The sequence below is a fragment of the Antechinus flavipes genome, chromosome 5 (assembly GCF_016432865.1).
Source record: "Antechinus flavipes isolate AdamAnt ecotype Samford, QLD, Australia chromosome 5, AdamAnt_v2, whole genome shotgun sequence".
NCBI lineage: Eukaryota > Metazoa > Chordata > Mammalia > Dasyuromorphia > Dasyuridae > Antechinus > Antechinus flavipes.
In genome coordinates this window covers 280,405,667-280,425,732 of record NC_067402.1, presented here as the reverse complement: position 1 = coordinate 280,425,732, position 20,066 = coordinate 280,405,667, and the positions used below count along the sequence as shown (strand labels likewise).

Here is a 20,066-nt window from a genome sequence, read left to right as displayed (position 1 = left end):
TTAAGAAAAATCAAGCCAGGGAGATTTCTTTACTCCATGTTCCTGCTCTGTACCCTAGCTTTCGCATTGTACAAAGAAGGAAACTGGCATTCATGTAGTCAGCCCTATTAACCATCCCCCAAATTCTGCTCTATCGGATTCTCTCTTCCTCTTTGCACTGTATCTCTCTGCCTCCCCCTCAATCACCATTCTATCAGTCTCTCTCTTTCTCTGTCTCTCCCTCTCTCCTCTCTCTGTCTTTCTCTCTGTCTGTCTGTCTTCCCCAACCCCAATTCCCTCTTTTCCCTACCTTCCTTCCTCTTATAGCTTATATATGCTGTGAGCTGTATAACAAAGAACAGCAAACCAGTACAATGGGGCCATCTCAGAGAAAAGCTTTGGCTCAGGCAGGGCTATGGCTGGCTACACATCTAACAGGAATCAATGGCCAAGGGCTAATCCCACCACCAGTGGTGGGGGGGGGCTGTGCATCGGTTCAGCCATTTGGGAAAACTACATGGAATTACTTGAGAAAAGTGACTATTCACATCATTACTGGGTACCTATAAATATGGGGGCCAGCGGCACAAAGATCCCACATCTATCCAAATATTCATAGCAGTGCTCTTGTGATAGCAAAACTGGGAAACAAAATGAGCATCTGTTGATCGAACAGTGTGATAAAAATGAATGCAATTGTGCTATAGAAGAAACAATGAAGATGATGAATTCAGAGAGAGAGGGGAAGGCTTCTGTAAAAGAGTACAGAACAAAAGGATGCCAAATCAAGAGAACAAGAGACAAGTTGACTGCGAGAATAAAATGGAAAACAACATTAAAAGGCAATCGAACTGATTAATTGTAATGAACAAATTTGTCACAGAGAAACAATGATGAAATACTCCCCCTTCTTAGCAGAAAGGTGGGGCACTAGGGGTGTGGAATATGGTATGCACTATCAAGTTGCATAAAAAAGATTTTATGCAGACTTCTTTTTTATAAGGGATAGTTCAGTGGTAGGAGGAGAGGTTCTGTTAAGGGGAGATAACATTGTATAGAAATAAGAAACAGAAGCAACAATAAAACTTTATAGTAACATACATTTAATGATGGAGCAGTTGACTCCCATCTAGGCTTTGGTCCTTACCTATAACATAATATAACAAACTATATATATATATATAGGTTTTTTTGGTGTGCGTGTGTGTGTGTGTGTGTGTGTGTGTGACAGGAGAAGTAGACTCTGGTGGTAGATTGGTGTCCAACCCCTAATGTCAATGAAATGGGTTTATTAGGGATTTGGAAGAGGAGGACCCATTTCTTAATGACTTCAATAGAAAAAGTATTGGGTTTTTTCATCTACTTTTTTTTATTGTTAGGGTGACTCCTTATTCCTGACATGCTCATAGGACATCAAGACGTGGAAAGCACTTTACATACATTATCTCATTTGAATTAACTGCAAAAAACAATTCCCAGAAGCCCCATAACCTTCAAACCCTGCCTTTTCTCTCTAAAAAGTTGAGTTGCTTTAGTTCTTTGCTATCTCTGGGAACACCCCAATATACCCTTGGGAAAAGCTTGGTGGACTCTGTCCTTGGCACACTGGAATTTCATACTTTATCTTTTTATTGGTGACTCTACCATCATATAATGGATGCCTCCTTTCCTGAAAGGAAGCATGAATTTGGATGAGAGGTATATAGGTATACATATCATAAAAGTCACACTATTGCAGTGAGGGGATCCATTCTTGGTCATACTTCTCTGGACAAGTTGTCCATTTCGTTATCTAGCTTTTCTTACTCATCAGGGGTCCTCAAACTACAGGCCGCGGGCCAGATGCGGCAGCTGAGGACATTTATCCCCCTCACCCAGGACTATGAAGTTTCTTTATTTAAAGGCCCATAAAACAAAGTTTTTGTTTTTCTTATAGTCCGGCCCTCCAACAGTCTGAGGGACAGTGAACTGGCCCCCTCAAAGTGATCAGGTTGTAGGGAGGAAAACAGCCCTCATCATGTTACTATCACCAGCTTATATTCAGAAGCCACTTTGCAAATTTTAATTCAAGTAGGGTAAAGGAGAGTGAAGGAATTAAGCATTTATAAAGTGCTATATTGCTTTTTATTATCACCACTCTCTCCTCACTGAACCAGTCAGACTCCTTCTGGCTGTGTGATTCTAGGCAAATGACTAAGCCTGTGAGTGCTCTAGGCCAGAAAGGTCAAAGTGGAGGCCAGTCCACATGTACTTGCAAAACTCCCCAGTACTGTCAGACCCAGGATAAAATATAATTGGGAAATGTTTAACAAAATAAATAAAAATCCAATACTGAGCATGTTAATTTGTGATTTTCTAAGTCAATATGTGGCTCTTTCTTTTTAATTTCATGCTATTACTCTAGGAAAATCTCTAAAATCTGTCAAGGAGGGAAGCTGATGAGCTTTGGCAGAGAGATTCCTCACCTAGTACAGATTGCTGCCCGTACCACTGAAATCATAGCATATTTTCAGATAGAAACTCCCTTTCCAGAGTCAGGTCACTATCACACTACTTATTTTTAGCCAATTTTTACACAGGTAGAGAAAATGCTTGCTTTTTGTAATTGAATAAAAGTCATGCAAATTCAACTTTTGTAGGATTCACTGAAAGCATCATCAGTACATCCCCAGAGGCAGTCAGGAGGATGAGGAGGATGAAGACCATAATGTGGCTCATCCTGTCCCCACCTGGTTTTGATTTTTTTCCCATTACTCCTCTAGAATTTAAAAGTTTTTCAAACCAAATACACTAGAATTGTGAATATTGGGTGCAGCATCACCTATTAAAAAATGTTGTTCAGAGATCACATTTATCTGAGACAAAGAGCGCATGCAGTGGAATGAAACTGGAACCATATTATAAAGGGCTTTAGGGGCCACACAGATGAGTCAGTATTTTATCCTGGAAGCAATAGGAAGCTACTAAAGATGCTCTGAACAGGCAGTACAGTGATCAGACCTACACTTGAGGAACAAAGTGACACTTTTGGGGGAAGTTTCCTTTCAGTTTCATTTTTGTCATTTTATTCTCCACAACTAGCACTGTGCCCAGCACATGGGAGATGCTTAAAAAGTGATTGAAGAGAAAAATAAATTTTAAAATGGTAAGATAGAGATAAATAGATTGATGGACAGTTATGGAAGATTAGACAGATAGATATACAGGATAGATAGATGATGGATAATAAATAGATGGATAGATAGATGGATGGATGGATGGATAGATGATAGATAATAGATGGATAGATAGATGATAAATGGATAGATAGATGAATGGAGGAATGGATAGTAGATAGTAATGTATGATAAATATATAGATGAATAGATTATAAATTTAAATAGATAAATAGAGAGAGGGGGAAGCAGGAAAGGGGAAGAGAAAGAGAAAAAGAAAAGAGAGAAGAGAGACAGAGAAAGAAAGAAAAAGTAGAGAGGAGAGAGAGAAGACAGTGAGAGAGAGAGAGAGAGACAGAGGAGACAGAGATAAGGGAGGGAGAGAAGAGAGAGTGAGAGAGAGAAAGAGAGAGACAGAGACAGAGATAGGCAGAAAGACAGAGAGAAGGAGGGAGGGAGGAATAAGTAGACAAAAGGTTTCTCTTACTCAAAACACAATATTTACCTAACCATTTATTTAAGATTATTGGTGTCTTGTATACCTAAAATGACTATTTGATAAGGTTTTCTGGATGACCAAATATTACAGTTAACAGAAAATGTCTACATACATACGCCACTCACAGATCAAGATTCTTAGAAAATTAAAATAAATGCACTGTACTAAAATTTTAATTAACTTTTTAAAATGCTCTTAAATATATTATTATTGTGGTTATTGTTATTATCATCATTCTATACCCAAATGTCATTTTGTGGCTTTGTTTCCCCTTGAGATTTTCCTTTTCTGTTCACTTCAACTTTTTTTGGGGGGCCTCCTTAAACATGCTGGGGCAGGGAGATGACCACACAGTCTCTAATTCAACTGAGAACAGTCTAAGACCCCACAAAGACTTGGGGCCACTGATTATTATTTTCATCATAGTTTCATTCATGTCACTTACCCAGGTGCTTTATGCCTAATAATTAACTTAATCTAGCCAGAATCCCTTGTCAGGGAAATGACATGTTGTCCAGGAAATGACATGTTGTCTTTATAATCTCCTCTGTAGAGAAGTTAAGTGATTGGCCCGATGTCACAAAGGCAGACAATAGAAAACTCACAATTAGAACCTCCTCATCTCTCATCCCAAGGTCATCAGAACCCTTGAACCTCTGCTGTTTGATTACCGTGAGGAGTCACAATAATAATTGCTTGGGCCTTCAAAATGATACCAGTGTTCAAAAACCCCTAGTAGCCCTCTCCTGACCCAGATGCAAAGTTTTAATTCTTGCCCAATGATTTAATTAGGAAACAAGCTCCTGGAAGGGAGTAACCACTGAAGGGCTGGTCTGAAAGCAGCGTGTGCACATCTAGTGTTGGTGACATCTGGCCTGGCCTGGCTATTCTGCAGGATGGTCAGGACACTGAGCTGGGACAAAGACAACTGTCAAGTGAGTTTTTAGGTAGAGAGGGAACATAGTTAGGCAAGTATGAGGAAAATAAAAGGCTGTCTGAGAGAATATGAGAGATGATGATGGTTTAAGCTAATTAATGTTCCAAAAGTGATTTAATATCCGGAGACTGTAAAAAGACCATAAAAAACTAGAGCATTTCTTCTCTCCACTTACAGAGTAATCCATTTAAAATCAAGTCTGGATTAATGACACAGATTCATACATCACATCAAATAAAATGAGGTAGTGAGCTGCTCATCACAGCAAGGTGTTCAAAGCAGGGGTTAGACAACTACTTGCCAGGAAAGTTGAAGAGGAGCTTCAAATCTTAAGACTTTAAGGAAAGATTTAAGGATTTAAGGAAAGAAAGAAAGGAAGAAAGATAGGAGGGAGGAAGAAAGGGAAAGAGGGAGAGACAGAGGGAAGAAGGAAGGAATAAAGGAAGGAAGGAGGGAGGGAAGAAGGGAAAGAAGATAGGAAGGAGGAAGAGAGGAAGAAGGAAGAAAGGAGAGAGAAAGGAACAGAGGAAGAAGAAAGGAAGGAAGGAGGGGGGAAGGGAGAGAGGGAAGAAGGCAGAGAGGGAGGGAAGGAGGAAACAAGGAAGGGAGGGAGGAAGCAAGGAAGGAAGGATAGAAGAATAGAAGGAAGGAAGGATAGAAGAATAGAAGAATGGAAGAAGGAAGGAAGGAAGGAGGGCTGGAGAGAAGGAAGAAGGGAGGAAAGAAAAAAGAAAGGAAGGAGAAAGGAACAGAGGAAGGAAGAAGAAAGGAAGGGAGGAAGGGAGAGAAGGAAGAGACTAAGAAAAGGAGGGAAAGTGAAAGGGCTTTCAATCTCAGCCTCTCTATCTTTCTCTCTTACTCTGTGTGTGTGTCTCACCTGCTAATCCTAACCACAAGAGGAGGATAAATAAATGGATTGATCAGAACAGAGACATTTCTAATAGTCTCTTCACAAATATTCAGAAAGATAGACTGATGATGCTGATATTTTGAGATAGTTTTGATATCCTCATAGGGAAACTTCTAATTCATCTCTCTGCCTCCATCTTCTCCCCTGTCCAGTCATCTTATCTTCTGCTACAATTAAAGCACAGATTTGACCACCATCACTCTCCATCTCAAGAAACGTCAGTGGTTCCCTACTGCCTCCAGCTAAAATACAAATTCCTCTGTTCGGCATTTAAGCCCTTTACAATCTAGAGCAGCCTAACTTTCCAGGTAACTCAATGCTCAAATGCATCTATGATCCCACAGATTTAGAAGTTCCTTCCAACAACATAGTTTACAACCCATCCAATTCTTCCTATCCTATATGACCTTTGTCCATGTTCTCCCAAAGTTTGACCCAGAGCATCCAGCTGTTTCAAAGTTGATCATACATTCTCCCTCAAGCACTCTATATTCTAATAACAATAACAACGATAAACAGTTATATGAAGCTTTAAGCTTCACAAAGCACTTTACAAATTCCATTTGATTCTTAGAACAATCCAAAGAGATAGTTTAGCCCCATTTTATGGATGAAGACTGAGAGAAGTTAAGTGACTGGCTATAGCTAGTAAGTGTCTGAGGCAGGATTTGATATCCAGTGTTCTATCTTCTATGCCATTCAACTGCTATTTCCACAGCATATTCCATCTCCTACCTTGCAGCCTTTCCTTGGTTCCATCCTAAGCCTGGAAGGCATCTTTTCACCTTTACTTCTTAAAGGTTCTAGCACCTTTCTCAACTCACCTTAAGGACTACTTCCTACAAAGATCCTTTCCTGATTTTCCCAGGAATCAGTGCTCTCTTTTTCTTCCAAATGATTTCAATCATATTTCATGTTTACTGATCAGTGTCCATCTCATCTCACCTAAGATGAATGTAAACCACTTGAGGGCAAGAACTGTATCATTTCTGTCTTTGGATCTCCCACTTGCTTGGCACACAAGTAGATGTCGTATAAATGCTTGTTGGATTGAATTAAGTTTGTGGGGGAAGACAGCAGCAAAGCCCTGGATCCAAGAGTCACAAGAGCTGTGTTTGAGTCTGCCACTTACTCCATTGGTGACCTGGAATGATCACCTTAGTTATGAATGCAGTTGATTGGACAAAGTCATAATAACAGATTTTCAAAGAACTTCATATCCGTTGCCTTTTTTGAGTTCTGCAAAGGTTGCTTAGGATCAAACCAGCTAGTAAGCTAGGAAGAGGCAGGATCTGAATCTGATCTGATTCCAAGGCCATCCCTCTATCTACCATGACACAACAAAGACACTAAGGTCTTTTTTAACCACAGTATTCTATGATCTTCGGAATAAAAGTCAATGTGCTACTTAAGTTTCTATCTGATAGTCTATAATTCTAAGAACAAAGGAAACAGGAATTTTGACAAATTTAGAGGAAAAAGAAAATCTCCACATGATAATTCCTCACTTATGCAGAGGTTTCTGGATATTTCAACTATTAAGTGAAGAAATTAAAAAATGACCTCAAAGAAGAGAGTTCACAAATTAATATTCTTTATTTAAGGTGAACTCCACAGGCCTTTATTCAGAACCTGTTTATGTTTATTTCATATTTAATTCAAGATTAACTAGCTGATCAAAAGAAAAAGGAGGAGGAGAAACAGGTAGGCTAGGAGTATACACACAGTGATGCTAACAAGTGAAAACCTTACAGGAAGGGAAGAGAAAGAAAAATTGTAAAAATCAGGCACAGACATGAAAAAAGCATGCAATTTAGGACCAGTACATGTGGGAGCCAAGTATCCTATATACTTAATAGAGCCCAGCAGTGTACAATATTGGATGGCTACAATGATGAGCCTCTATCAGCATAAATGGTTAAGGTACATTCATTATACTCTGCTTAATAATGCAGGGAAGTGGCTAATACATTTCCCATTTGTGTAGAGAACCTTATTCCCCAAAGATATTGGACAAATGGAGCTGTTGCCTTAAGAAATCCAAGGAAACGGTTTGGCTAGGAGGTGGGGGAAGGTGAAATTAAGGAAAAGCTTATACCCTTGATGATAAATGGGATTTTAAAATGAGCACACCAGAACTTCATGAGAAAATACACTGTAATGAGAACTGAGTGGGAAACAACGCCAACTCAAACAGGCCTAACCGACTCTGTGGTCTTCCTTCTTCTTAAATTATAACCATTCTTAAAAAAAAAAAAAGAAAGAAAAGGAAACACAAAAGCTGTTTTTTTTTTTAAATGAAGATTATAAAAGTGAAACTCATTAAAGAGAAAGAAGAAAGAGTCTAGGAAAACAACATTAGATCCGGAATTTTAAGATATCATCTAGTCCAACCTTCCCATTATGTAGAGATGGAAAAACTGAGGCCCAGAAGGCGAAATGGCTTTCCCAACAGTCCAACACTGGTGAGTTGCAGATCCAGGGCCAGATTGAAAGACTTCTAACTGCCAGACCAGTAGTCTTTCCAATATAATCAGCTAATTTGCAGAGAAGGCATTGCCTGGACCAAAGGAAGTCCCTTTGACCTTCAGCTTCTCACTCCCTCAGCCTTTCATTAAAAAAAAGCCCATCAAAACAGAGAGGAACCCAGCCTGACAAGGCCATTTGTGTTCAAATAATTTGTCCAGCAGAGTCAAACTAGAGGAGTCAAGGTCAGCTTTTTAACCATCTCCTTGTTCTAATGGGTATCTCTCTTCTCTGTGCTTTTATGTTAGACAGTATTTTAACTGTCTTCTAGATGGCTCAAAGTCGGGGGATGGAGAAATGGACCTTTCTTTTAAAAAACCATCAGACCTGATATAGGGTGTAAGTAGCTCCCAGAAATTTCCTGCAGCAAAGTAGATCAGCACTTTCTTGAAGATGTTTAGCCTTAAAGACTTGCCTGGACTACTGAGTCACACTTACCCAGAGTCACACTGACAGACTGTGACTCCCTGGCCATCACTCAACCTTTGAAGCTCTCTATGCACTAGTCTATTGTTTCTCATCAGTCCTGGTCCAGTTTCTGGAATTAACCAGCTGACACTAACTTGGGAAGTTAAGACCCTCCCTCCAAGCCTCCATTCCTTCATCTATAACATTTTCATTTAAAATATCAGGATGTCATCATACCAAATAACTATATGATGTTGGGAAAGTCAATCTCTGGGCCTGTTTCCTTATCTGTAAAATGAAAGTTGGGTCTCTAAAGTCTTTTCCATGTCTTTCTCCCAGAAACTTCAGCAAGTGGTTGGGATTTTAAAGGGCAGAGTAAATGGGAATGGGAATGGGAAAGAGACAGGAAGGTAGGACAAGCTAGATTCCTTGTCTCCAGAGACTGTGTCTTGCACTGCCCAAAGAGGGGGAAAGGCAGCATTGGTGGGAGCTTCTGGTCAGCCTTCTTGTCTTGGTTTCTCCCTCCAAAACCCAAACTGGGTCCTGCTCTCTCCTGCCAAGCCCTGCCAGAATATGTGAGCTCCTTGAGAAAAAAGACTTGTTTTTTGCTTTTCTTGGTATCTCTAGGACTTAGAACAGTGACTGGCACATGGTAAGTGCTCAATAAATGCTTGTTGCCTGTCTGATTGAGCTTTAGTTTATTCTTCTTGAAAGAAGAGTAAACTCATGTCAAAACATGAGCTCTTGGAAGGCCAGATTTGTGTTTTTGCTTCTTTTTGCATCACTTTGCTTAGTACAATGCCCAGTACAGGATTAAAGCTTAACAAATGCTCACTGATTGACTCTGTTAAGTTTCAGCTTTCTCGCCTGCATATGAGGAAGACTGTACTTGCAGTACTCTCAAAGAAATGTAAGCTTTCAGGGGTAAGGATTGGATTTTTGCCCTTCTATCATGTCCCCTCAATCCTCCCCTGAAGGATAGCATAGTACCGTGCATATAGTAAGCCTACTTAACTATATATCTAAATGCTTGCTCTCCGATGGACTGACAGTTGAACAAAAAAGTCTGAAAATATCCCCTCTTCCCTTAGCAAGAAAATTCTAGGATCTTGGAGACACCTTTCTTCTCCATGGGCACTGACACTTCCAGGCTCTCTCTCTTATACTCATGGGAAATATTGGGGGGGGGGGGGTAATGCAGCACTAGGACCCATCACTGTAGCAGCCTCCAGGGTAAACATGCAGCAACATGAATGAAATCTGTCCAGAAAGACAGCATTTCAGTCCCCACCAGGCAACCTCTGGCCAAACCACTGAATATGTAACAAAGTTTTCTTTCGTTTGGGGAGTCTCTAGTTACGCTTATACCATTTCCTGTGGAAAATTGAAGCTTTGAAGTATCTAGCTCAGACTTTCTTACATGGGCGAGACAGTTGAGAACTAACTCTTTCTGTTTCTGTCTCTTTGTCTCTGTCTCTATCTCGGTGTCTGTCTCTGTTTTTTTCTGTGTCTGTCTCTCTGTCTTTATCTGTCTCTGTTTTTCTCTCTCTGGATCTGTTTGTCTCTCTATCTGTCTCTCTGTCACTGTTTCTGTCTTTCTCTCTCTGTCTGTCTCTCTCTCCTCTGTGTGTGTGTGTGTTTTATGTGTCTGTCTCTGTCTCTTTCTCCATCTCTATCTCCATTTCTCTCTTTCAGAGTCTATCTCTCTGTTTCTCTCCCTTTTTCTGTGTGCTTGTCGCTGTCTCTCTCTATGTCTGTCTGTCTGTCTATCTTTCTGTCTCTTTTTCTGTCTTTCTGTTTGTCTATCTCTATGTCTATCTCTGTCTCTGTCTCTAACTCTGTCTCTCTGTGTGTCTGTCTCTGTCTCTTTGCCTGTCTCTTTGTCTCTGTTTCTGCCAATATGTAACTTCTGTCAATATCTCTGTGTCTGTCTCTTTCTCTCTTTGAAAAAGATACCGCTTATCCCCCCCTCAATCCCCATACTTGATCCTTAGTCCCCCCTCCTTCCCCAGGCTTGCCATGCCAACACAGGTTCTGCCAATGGCTAGTCTTCAACCTACAGGAAGTCAGGAGAAAATTTCAGAAGCCTGCTGGAAAGACTGGCTGGACACGCAAGCCCTAGCGTAGTCACAGCTGTCCCCCTTGCTTGTCCATCTCTTCTCCTTTCACCCCTTTTTCCAACCCCGATCTTGGGGAGGCAGAGCCCTTTCCCCAGAGTGGGCACTGCTGTAGTTACAGCCCCCGGATTGGAGACTGTCAGTGGTAGCCCCTGAGATGCTCTCACTTTCCCAGCACTAATCATATAAATAGTCCCCCAAATAAGGACTCCTTATAGTCCCCCAATAAGGGGGGAGGGGGCACTGCGGAGCTAGAAGTCCCTCAGCACTGTGGGGCTGTCTTCCTCTCTTCTCTGGCTCTGACTCCGCCCCCCGATTGTCGCCCCCCGGTCCTCCCAGCTTGGTGCCTGGAGAGACAGTGGGGGGGCACGCAGGGCAACCGTGCCATCTCCCTCGTCCATTCAAGATCATCTCTTTCTCCGGCACCCCCGAATCTGTCAGCTTCAAGGTCAAAACGTCGCTTTGGGCACCCGGGTGGGAAGGCAGGGGAGGAGATAGGGAGCAAATATCTGCCGCAAAATCCCAAACCTGTCAAAATATGAGGCAGGCCCCGCCCCCGCTGGGCAGGAGCCGGGAGGCCGGAGGCCCGGGAGCTGCGTGGCCTGCCCGCTGGGCTCCACAGCGGTTCCCGAGGGGGCGTGACCACACTCCCCGGCACCTAGGCGCTCCGACCCGGGAAGGCGCGGAACCTCCGAGGGTGTAGACCTCGAGAAGGGGAGGGGAAGAGGTGCCTGAGTTGCCTAAGACTCCGGCAGGGAGCCGGCTGTCCGGAGAAGGGGAAGGTGGGGGGTGGAAGGGTGGCAGGGTGGCCCCTGGGCACTCACCGTGGGCGTTCTTCCCGCAGATGAGGTGCTGGTAGGGCTGCAGCAGCCCCCAGAGCTCCGAGTCGTTGTTGACAGTCTGCTCCAGGGACTCCACGGTGAACTTGGGAGGCTCGTGGGGAGCGTGGTGGTGGTGCTGCGGCTGGTGGTAGTGGTGGTGGTGGTGGTGGTGGACGTGGTGGTGGCCGGCGGCCGCGGCGGCGGCCGCGGCCGCCTGGACAGTGGCGCCAGCTGCGGGGGGCGCGCAGCAGCTGCTGCCCCCGCTGGTGCTACTCCCCGTACTGCAGCCCCCTCCGGCCCCGGGCCCGGGCCCGGGCCCGACCCCCGCTCCTGCCCCGGCCTCCCGCTCTCGCTCCGCCGGGACGCGGGGCGGAGGCGGGGGCAGCGGGGGTGGCGGCGGCGGAGGAGGGGGCGGGGGCGGCGGGGGCAGCGCGCCGGGGGGCGGGGGAGGCGGCGGCTGGACCGGGGCCGGACCCGGAGCCAGGGCCAGGGGAGACGGCAGCGAGCCGGCGGCCAGCACCCGGCCGTAGATGTCCCGGAAGAGGCTCTCCATGCAGGCGGTCAGGTAGATGGCTGCGTGCTCGTGGATGCGCAGCGCCACGCGGCTGTCCACCATCCAGCGGTACACCTTGCCCACGGAGAAGGTGAGCCCGCAGCGGGCCGACTTCCCGCGGCCGAAGCGGTCGCCGCCGGTGCTGCTCATGTTGTAGAGGGAGAGCGCGGCGAGCGCGGCAGCCGTGCAGTGCGCGGCCAGGCTCCAGGACAGCACGATCTCCATGGCGCTCTGGACCTCGTGCTTGGTGCACTTGGCGAAGCGCAAGCTCAGCCGCTGCGCCTCCTTGGCGATCCGCACCAGCGCCCGGCTCACCAGCGTGGAGAGGCGGGCCAGGGCATCCTTGGGCAGGCCCGGGCCCGCCGCGGGCGCCGGAAGGCAGGCGGTCGCCAGGCCGGCCCGCGGCTCCCGGGGGCGCAGCAGCAGCAGCGCCTCCAGCTCGGGCAGGGTCCAAGGCACGTCTTCGAGGTCGGGCAGCAGCCTGGAGCAGTGCTGGCCCGCGCAGTCCAGCACCTCGGAATCTTCCACCAGGGCAGTGTTGACGGTGTCAAAGCTGTTGTGTCTGCTGTGCATGGAGTCAGCTAGATGCGGCCAGCAGCTCCCTCCATAAGGGTACGAGGACGACGCCGGGTGTGAATCGGAGCAGCACAGCGACAAGTTGGAAGAGCGGACCGAGTCCGCCGCGCCACCATAACCCGAGTCCAGCGTCAGATCTTCCAGCGTCCTGACCACGCTCTTACCTCTCCTGGCCATCGCGGCTGCACTTCATGCTGCTCCGACGAAAAACCAACCGGGGCAGGGAAAGCCAGAAAAAGAAAGGCAGCTCGTGAGGAGGGCAGCGAGAGCAGGAGAAGGGGGGAGGGGGGAGGCAGGGGAGCCCGGCCCGCAGCCGCCAGCGCCGCCTCGGAGGCTCACTTTCCTCCCCACTGCAGAACTACGAAGTGTTACTACTTTCCGCTTTCCTGGGCCGTCGCCGCCTCCTTTTGCGCACACAGAGGAGACCCCCAAATCATCTTCCGCGGCCCCGGCGCGAGGGCGAGATCAGAGGCGCTCGAGAAAGGGAGGAGGAGGATGGCCGGAGCAGCGGGGCGGGGAGGGTGGGAATCACACGCAGTTACTTGCCACCTTCCAAAAAACAAAAAACAAAAAAAACAAAAAACAAAAAAACGAAAGAAGAAAGAAAGCTAAAAGTCTTTTGCGCGTTCCTCCTCCGGGCCGGAGCTCGGCTCGATTCAGCCGGAAAGCCGGCGGCGGCGGCTCCGGACGACGACAGCAGAGGTAGCGGCAGCCAGACGCCTCGGCCGCCGCTGCAGCACCTCTGGCCGGCCCGCCTGCCCGCCCGTCCGCCCGGCGCAGTCTCGCAGCCCGAGCCCTGCACTGCACGGGAGCGGGGAGAGCAGCAGCAGCAGCAGCAGCAGCAGCAACAGCAGAAGCAGCAGCAACAGCAGCAGCAGCAGCAGCAACAGCAGCGGCGGCGAGCCACCCTCTCTCTACCGTACCCGCAAAAGCGAGCCAGCCAGCTGGGGAAGGACGTATAGAAAGGAGGGCGGCGGAAAGAGCCAATGGGAGGGGAGCATGCTAATGAGCTACCTCTCTTCCTCCTTTCCCCCTTCCCCCTCCCTTTTTCGTCAGTTTCTTCGCCACCAGCAGCAGCACCCACCACCACCACCCCTGTCTCTTTCGTCCCCTACCCCTCCATCCCAGTGGCAGGAAGAAGGGAGCCTCCTTGGCGCTTAGGGATAGGTGGGATCAGGCACCAGCACCCCGCTTCGGAAGGTGCAGGGGCGGCTGCTGTTGGCCGCTGCCCATTTGGTCTGAGGCTGATTGACACGCCATCCTCCGGTTAGCGTAGACCGAGCGGAGGACGCAGACACTCCAGCCTTGTCTGTCTGGCTTGCAGGGTCCCTGCTCTGTCTGCTCCTCGCCCTGCCTCTGCCTCCACCTCGGTTATTTTGGTTTCCAACTTTACCTCTCACCAGCTGGGAGGTTCCTTTCTCCTTTCCCCCTCCCGGGCGCCCAAGACAAACAACTGCGTTCCAGGAATAGGGAGGCTAATTCAGGAGCAGGTTTTACCCCATGGGGAAAGAAATCGGAAACCCGGACAGAGCGACTTAGGTCTTCGAGAGCAGCAGCTGCGAAGGAATCTCTTGGTACTCCCTGCGGAGGAACTCTGGCCCACCAGCATCCCAACCATTATTTCCGGGACACCTTTTAGGTGGTAGGACACTCCACCAGAGCGGAGGCTGCTGCCCGTGGCTCCCATCGCAATATTGGACTTGCTTTGGGGTGTGCCATCTTCTGGGAGCTGAGCAGGAAGCAATGGGCCCCAATCCGACTTATTAAACTCACACCCTTCCTTCGTGATCACTTTGCAGCTTAAAAAAAAAAAAATCTTTCCTTTAAAAATAAAAAATTCCTTGTATATGTTCATACATATTCTCATTGGTTCTCTCTAAAAACAGGGTAACTTGCCACATCAATATGACAGGTATTAAATATATATAAATGGGGGTGGGGAGACTTTAGAGGCCATCTAGTCTGCTTCTACAAATGAGACAGTTGAAGCCCAGAGAAATTACACAGTTTGCCCAATAAGTATCAGAAAGAACGTTAATATCAGAAGGGAAATTTAGGATTCTAAATGTTACCCAGTATCACACTTTCTCCTGGTAATCCTCCTTTGAAAAAGGATCAGAGATCAAGATTAACCACACTTCCATAACAATATAAGTAATCCAAAAAGTTGCCTGAAGGTGGGCGACTGACCCATATTAACAGAAGTAGGTGTCAGAGGCAGGATCTGAACAGAAGCCTCCGGAATCTAGGCCTGTTGCTGTTCTTTAGTCGATTCTAATTCTTTTTTATCTTTTTTTAAAAAGAGGTAATGTTACTTCCAGTTTATGAAGTTTCCTTATTATTACTCATGCTTATTGCCAGTAAAAGAGACTATTACCAGTCCATTCAAGAGGTGACTGTGGAATTTCTTTCTATTATTACAGCTCAGGAGCCCCCATCAATGTGCTTCCCTTATTATCAAATGATATCAATTAACCACATAGACCAAGTCAGCTTTATAAATGGATATTTACTGAAGTGGTATATATAATATTGGGAGTTTTCTTGGTAGAGATACTACTTATGCAATGTTTTGCCACATCCTTCTCCAACTCATTTTATATTTGAGGAAACTGAGGCAAACAGGGCGGTGACATGACCTGCACAGGATACCATGTCTAGTGTTTAGTGTCTAGTGGCCAGGACTGGTGCTTTATACCCTATGGTGCCATCTAGCTGCTCCTATTATTTTGATGTTGTTCAGTCTGTGACAATTAGTCCACAGAGTTTTCTTGTCTGGGATAATGGAGTAGTTTGTCTTTTTTTTCTTCAGCCGCACACTATATATACCATTCTTCTTCTAGGTTGTCCACCTGACTCTCTTAAACTTTATCTATAATATGTCTGACATCTTCATCTTTCTCCCACCCTCCTTATGTTTTCAGCTTTCTTTTATATATTATCTTCTCTCATTAAAATGTAACCTCCTTGAGAGGCAGGGAGTGTCTTTCTGCTTATGTTGGTATCCCTAGTTCTTAGCACAGTGTCTGACACATAGTAAATACTTGGTCATTGCTTCTTGACTTGATATTGAAGTATCCCCAGAATATTTGCTACACAAGTACCTGGAGAAGGAAACAATATCTGAGTAACATAGAGAAGTCCAAGAAAAGCTAGGTGAAGTCTGAGAGAAGAAAAGTCATTTTTTTAAATCTTTATTTATTTTTATTAAAACTTTTTATTTACAAAGTATATGCATGAGTAATGTTTCCAATATTGACCCTTGAGAAACCTTTTGTTCCAAAATTTTCCCCTCCTTCCCCCCATCTTCTCCCCAACTAGCAGGTAGTCCAATACATAGTAACTATGTTGAAATACATGTTAGATCCAATATATGTATACATATTTATATAGTTTTCTTGCTGCACAAGAAAAATCAGATCAAAAAGGAAGAAAAAGAAAAACCGAGAAAGAAAACAAAATGCAAGCAAATAACAACAGAAAGGGTGAGATGTTGTGATCCACACTCACTTCCCACAGTCCTCTCTGGGTGTAGATGTCTTTCTTCATCACTGAACAAGTGGAACTGGTTTGAATCATCTCATTGTTGAAGAGAGCCACGTCCATCAGATTTGAGCGTTGTATAGTCTTGTTGTTGCCATGCATAATGATCTCCTGGTTCTGCTCATTTCACTTAGCATCAGTTCATGTAGGTCATCTCCTGTCTGAAATCATCCTGCTGGTTGAGAAAGGATATTTTTAATTAATGAAATGAACCAGGTCCTGGTTCAGTCATTTGACTTCAGTTTCTATAAAGTAAGGATGCTGGATTTCAAAAATCTCTATTTCTATGAATGCAACAGGATTGAAGAAAAAGAAGGGCAATCCAGGAATCTGGAACAGCACAGGTAAATGCTGCAGATGGGAAATAAGGGAATCATAAGAGGGTCCCAAAATTTGGGCCACTGTCCAAGGCCCGAAGGAATTGGATGAATAAGAATGGTGTTTGTCCCTTGTTCTTGAAGAGGACAATGACATCAGGGGGGTGATGCCATGGCATGCAAACTAGTTGAATTAGTGGGCTCTGCAAAGACACCAGCCTTAGTTTCTTTTCTAGAGCCACCTGGGTCCAGTGGCCAGATACAGATCAGAATGACTGGAAATGGTCCTGGATGATGAGTAGAAATAGAATTAGAGGAGCATGTGTATCCCCTTTATCTGGTCATTGATCCCTCAGAATTGAACTGTGGGTCCTTCTCTCTTTGTGCCCCTGTCTAACTCTTCTTATGGAAACTCCCAGCAGGAGCTCATAAATTCTCCTGCCAATCCATTTCTCCTTGTTTATTTTGGCCTCAAAATAAAAATTGATTTTTGGGAGCTGGGAAAAAAGCTGACAACTCTGCAATTTGAATTCATCATCATCAACCTTGCATGCTGAGCTCTCCTTCCTTCCTGGCAGAAGGCTGAGGCTAAAGACAAGATGGTCTTTTAAAAGGAGGAGAAAGGGGAAAGGAATTCCAGAATCGCCCATAGCCCAGGGTTCTCTCTTCCGAATTCAGAATAACCTAGTACAATAGAGCAAAGCTTCTGAATCTAAATCTAGAAAGGGCCACAAGAGCCATCCATTCTTTCCTTTTATAGCTGAGGAAACTGAGTCAGCAGGAAACTAGATTATAGGATCATAGATTTAGAAAATGAAGAAAGAGAAAGAGCTGGGAAGAAATAATATGTTTTATCACAAAATCATGCCCAAACAGCCAAGTTGGAAGAGATCCAGGGGCCACCTGATCCAACCTTTGTGACAATAGAAATTCCCTTTTCAACATCCCCAACAAGCCTCCACTTGAAGGCCTCCTGTGAGGAGAAACTCATTACTTCCCAAGATAGCCTATTTTTCTTTAAGACAGCTATCACAGTTATAGGTAGCCAAAATCTACATCTTTGGTATTTCTACCCACAACTCCCAATTTTCCCTTCTGGAATCAAGCAGAAAAAAAGTCTAATATTATCCATTCAATGATCACATCAAGTCAACCATCATCTATTGAACCCTTACCAGACAGCAGGCATTGTGTTGAGAATGGAGATGCAAAGAAGGGCAAAAGAACGCCCACTATCCTCAAAGAGTTTCCATTTTATTGTCAATAATTTTCCAGGTGAGAAAGCTGAGGTTCAAGAGAGTCAGTCAACATCATTTATTGAAGTTTACTGTTAGACACTGGGATAAGAAGCTAGAGATAGAAACTAGTCATCTCTTTCTTTGTCTTGCCCTCAAGGAGCTTGCATTCTAATATAAATAGATCTTAGATGTCAGAGTAGATGGAAAATCCTCTGAGAGAAGGCACTCATAGCTGGGAGAAGGGTAAAGACCCTGGTTATCCCAGGTAAGATCTGAATTGAGCCTTAGGGAAACTAAATGGAGGAGATCACTGGGCTGGCATTTCAGGTGTGAAGGATAGCTCTAGGCAAGAAGAGGTAACAGGATTTTATACCTGAAGGAAGTTTAGAGATCCTATGGCTTATCCCATCTTATCAATCACAAAATGAGTTACACAAGGTTCCCAAGTGACACAGGGAGCAGAACTTGGTGTCAAACTCAGGAGTTTGCACCCCAAAATGCCATATGAGTTCCAGAACTCATACCCCAACATTCCAAAATGTTCCAAAAATGTTAAGTCTAAAGTCACACAGATCCCAAGTGGCAGTATTACTGGTCATCTGACTCCCAAATCCAGGGCATTTTCTCACTCCATGAGAAACTGTTTCCTCTTGGATCAAATCCAGTTCTGATCTATTTCCACATTTTTCACAAGTGAGATGTCCATTTTTCCTCCCATTTCCCTTTGACACAGAAGACAAAACATGAGATGTATAAGACACAATTAGACAAAAACCCCATTTCATGTCCTTTCTTGGGGAAGTCAAGGTGATGAGAGTGGGGGGATCTGGAGGAAAATTCACTCTGAGAATTCTTTTCAATGTCAAAGACCTTTTCAAGGCTTTACAAGCTTGAGTGGTCCTTAAAAGATTTTAAATGCAATCTCAGCTAAGTGTTACAGGCCTGTTTTCAATACCCCTCATGTTGCCTTTCCCCAAGGATAATCCTTCCCTTCAATGTTGATTGTGGGTTTCAGCCAGGCTCTGATTGTCTCATTCCAGACGCCATTCTATTCTGTTTTTGCTGTTGCCCAAATATTGTGACTGAAGCAATTACTCACAAAACAGAATAATTAGTTAGATCTCCAAATGTGGCACAGGAGAAGGAGGTTGGAGATGTGAGATGCAGCTCATGCTTCTGCTCAAAGCAACCTCCACAGAGCAGAAGGACCTGTCGGAGATGGGGGAAGGAAGTCTTTCTCCACCCTGGAGTCCTGTAGAGTTTATCCTTGACAAAAGATAAGAGGCATTCTCTCTTGGCTGCTCTGCTTTCAGTTTGACAAGGGGAGAGGCCCCAGACCTTCTTTCCACTAAGGCTGACTTATGTCTCTGTGAAATGGGCCTGGGTACAGATGTCATTCTTTTCCAGATCTGTGAATTTTGCAGCCAACCCAGCATTGATGTTTCATGGAACAAGTAGAGACCTTTGGGACTCTGCTAGCTGAGAAAAGGTATCTGGAGATAGAGCAGATGGGACAAATGCGCGGTAGAAATTGGGCTAAATCTCAGCCCAGAGTCTGAGATGATATGGATGAGAATGTGCTCTGAGGTATTGGGAGAAGTTTTGTAGTTCTTTTTCTTGCTTATTTCTTTGAGGTAAAAACATTAAAAAAAAACCAATAAGGGAAAAGAACAAGGAGGAAAGGAAGCTCCCTCCTCTCACTAGAAAATTGGGGTGGGGGGGAAGAGATAGGCTATGACTATGAATTACTTACATGGACTCTCTGCCATGGAATATGTCCCTTGGCTTTAATTAGCTGTTTTTATCTCTCCTTTTCTCTTTTCTTCCTTATGAAGGAGGAAGAAGGTACCAGAGGAAGAGACTTTTGAGTATAATATTAAAACAAAGCTGTCAGTACAACCTTTTTGAAAAGGTAAGGGAGCCCTTTCTGAAATTTTTGCTGGGAAGCCCGAAGGATAAATCTACTACCTGGATTCAGCTGCCCCTGGAGAAAATCAGAATTTCAGAATCTTAGTATTAAAGGAGACTTCAAAAGCCACTCAGATGATGTGATCCATTTTTTCCTCAGTGTCCCCATCTGTAAAATGAGCTGAAGAAGGAAATGGCAAATCACTCCAGTATCTCTGCCAAGCAAATCCCAAATGGGATCACAGAGTCAGAAATGACTGGATTGACTCAATGACAACAATTATTAGAAAAGCTTCCCCCAAACTCCCATATTGAGACTAAACTGGCCTCTTTGAAACCTTTTCATTTGCTCCTAGTTCTGCCCTTTGGGCAAGTATCATCAGCCTGTTTTGCTGCATAAACCCTCATTTTGTGAAAAGTCAATTCAACAGGCAATTTTAAATATCTTCTACGTGCTTGGGTAGGCACTAAGAGACACAAAAACAGCCCAAAATAAAAGTTATCCCTGCCTTCGAGGAGCTTATATTCCATTGTGGAGCCAGTTCAATTCAACAAAAAGTTCAATTTTGTTTTAGAAGC

The 20,066-nt window shown here is 44.9% G+C and overlaps 1 protein-coding gene across 1 annotated transcript in view; it reads right to left on the bottom strand.

Moving 5' to 3' along the window:
• ABTB3 (ankyrin repeat and BTB domain containing 3) overlaps positions 1-13,183 on the bottom strand; it is a 329,205-nt gene extending 316,022 nt beyond the window's left edge. The window contains 3 exon segments of the mRNA XM_051961527.1: positions 11,356-11,704; positions 11,766-11,857; positions 11,860-13,183. Coding sequence (XP_051817487.1) covers positions 11,356-11,704; positions 11,766-11,857; positions 11,860-12,658 — 1,240 coding nt within the window. The 5' untranslated portion in view covers positions 12,659-13,183.
• Positions 13,184-20,066: the final 6,883 nt, after the last annotated feature.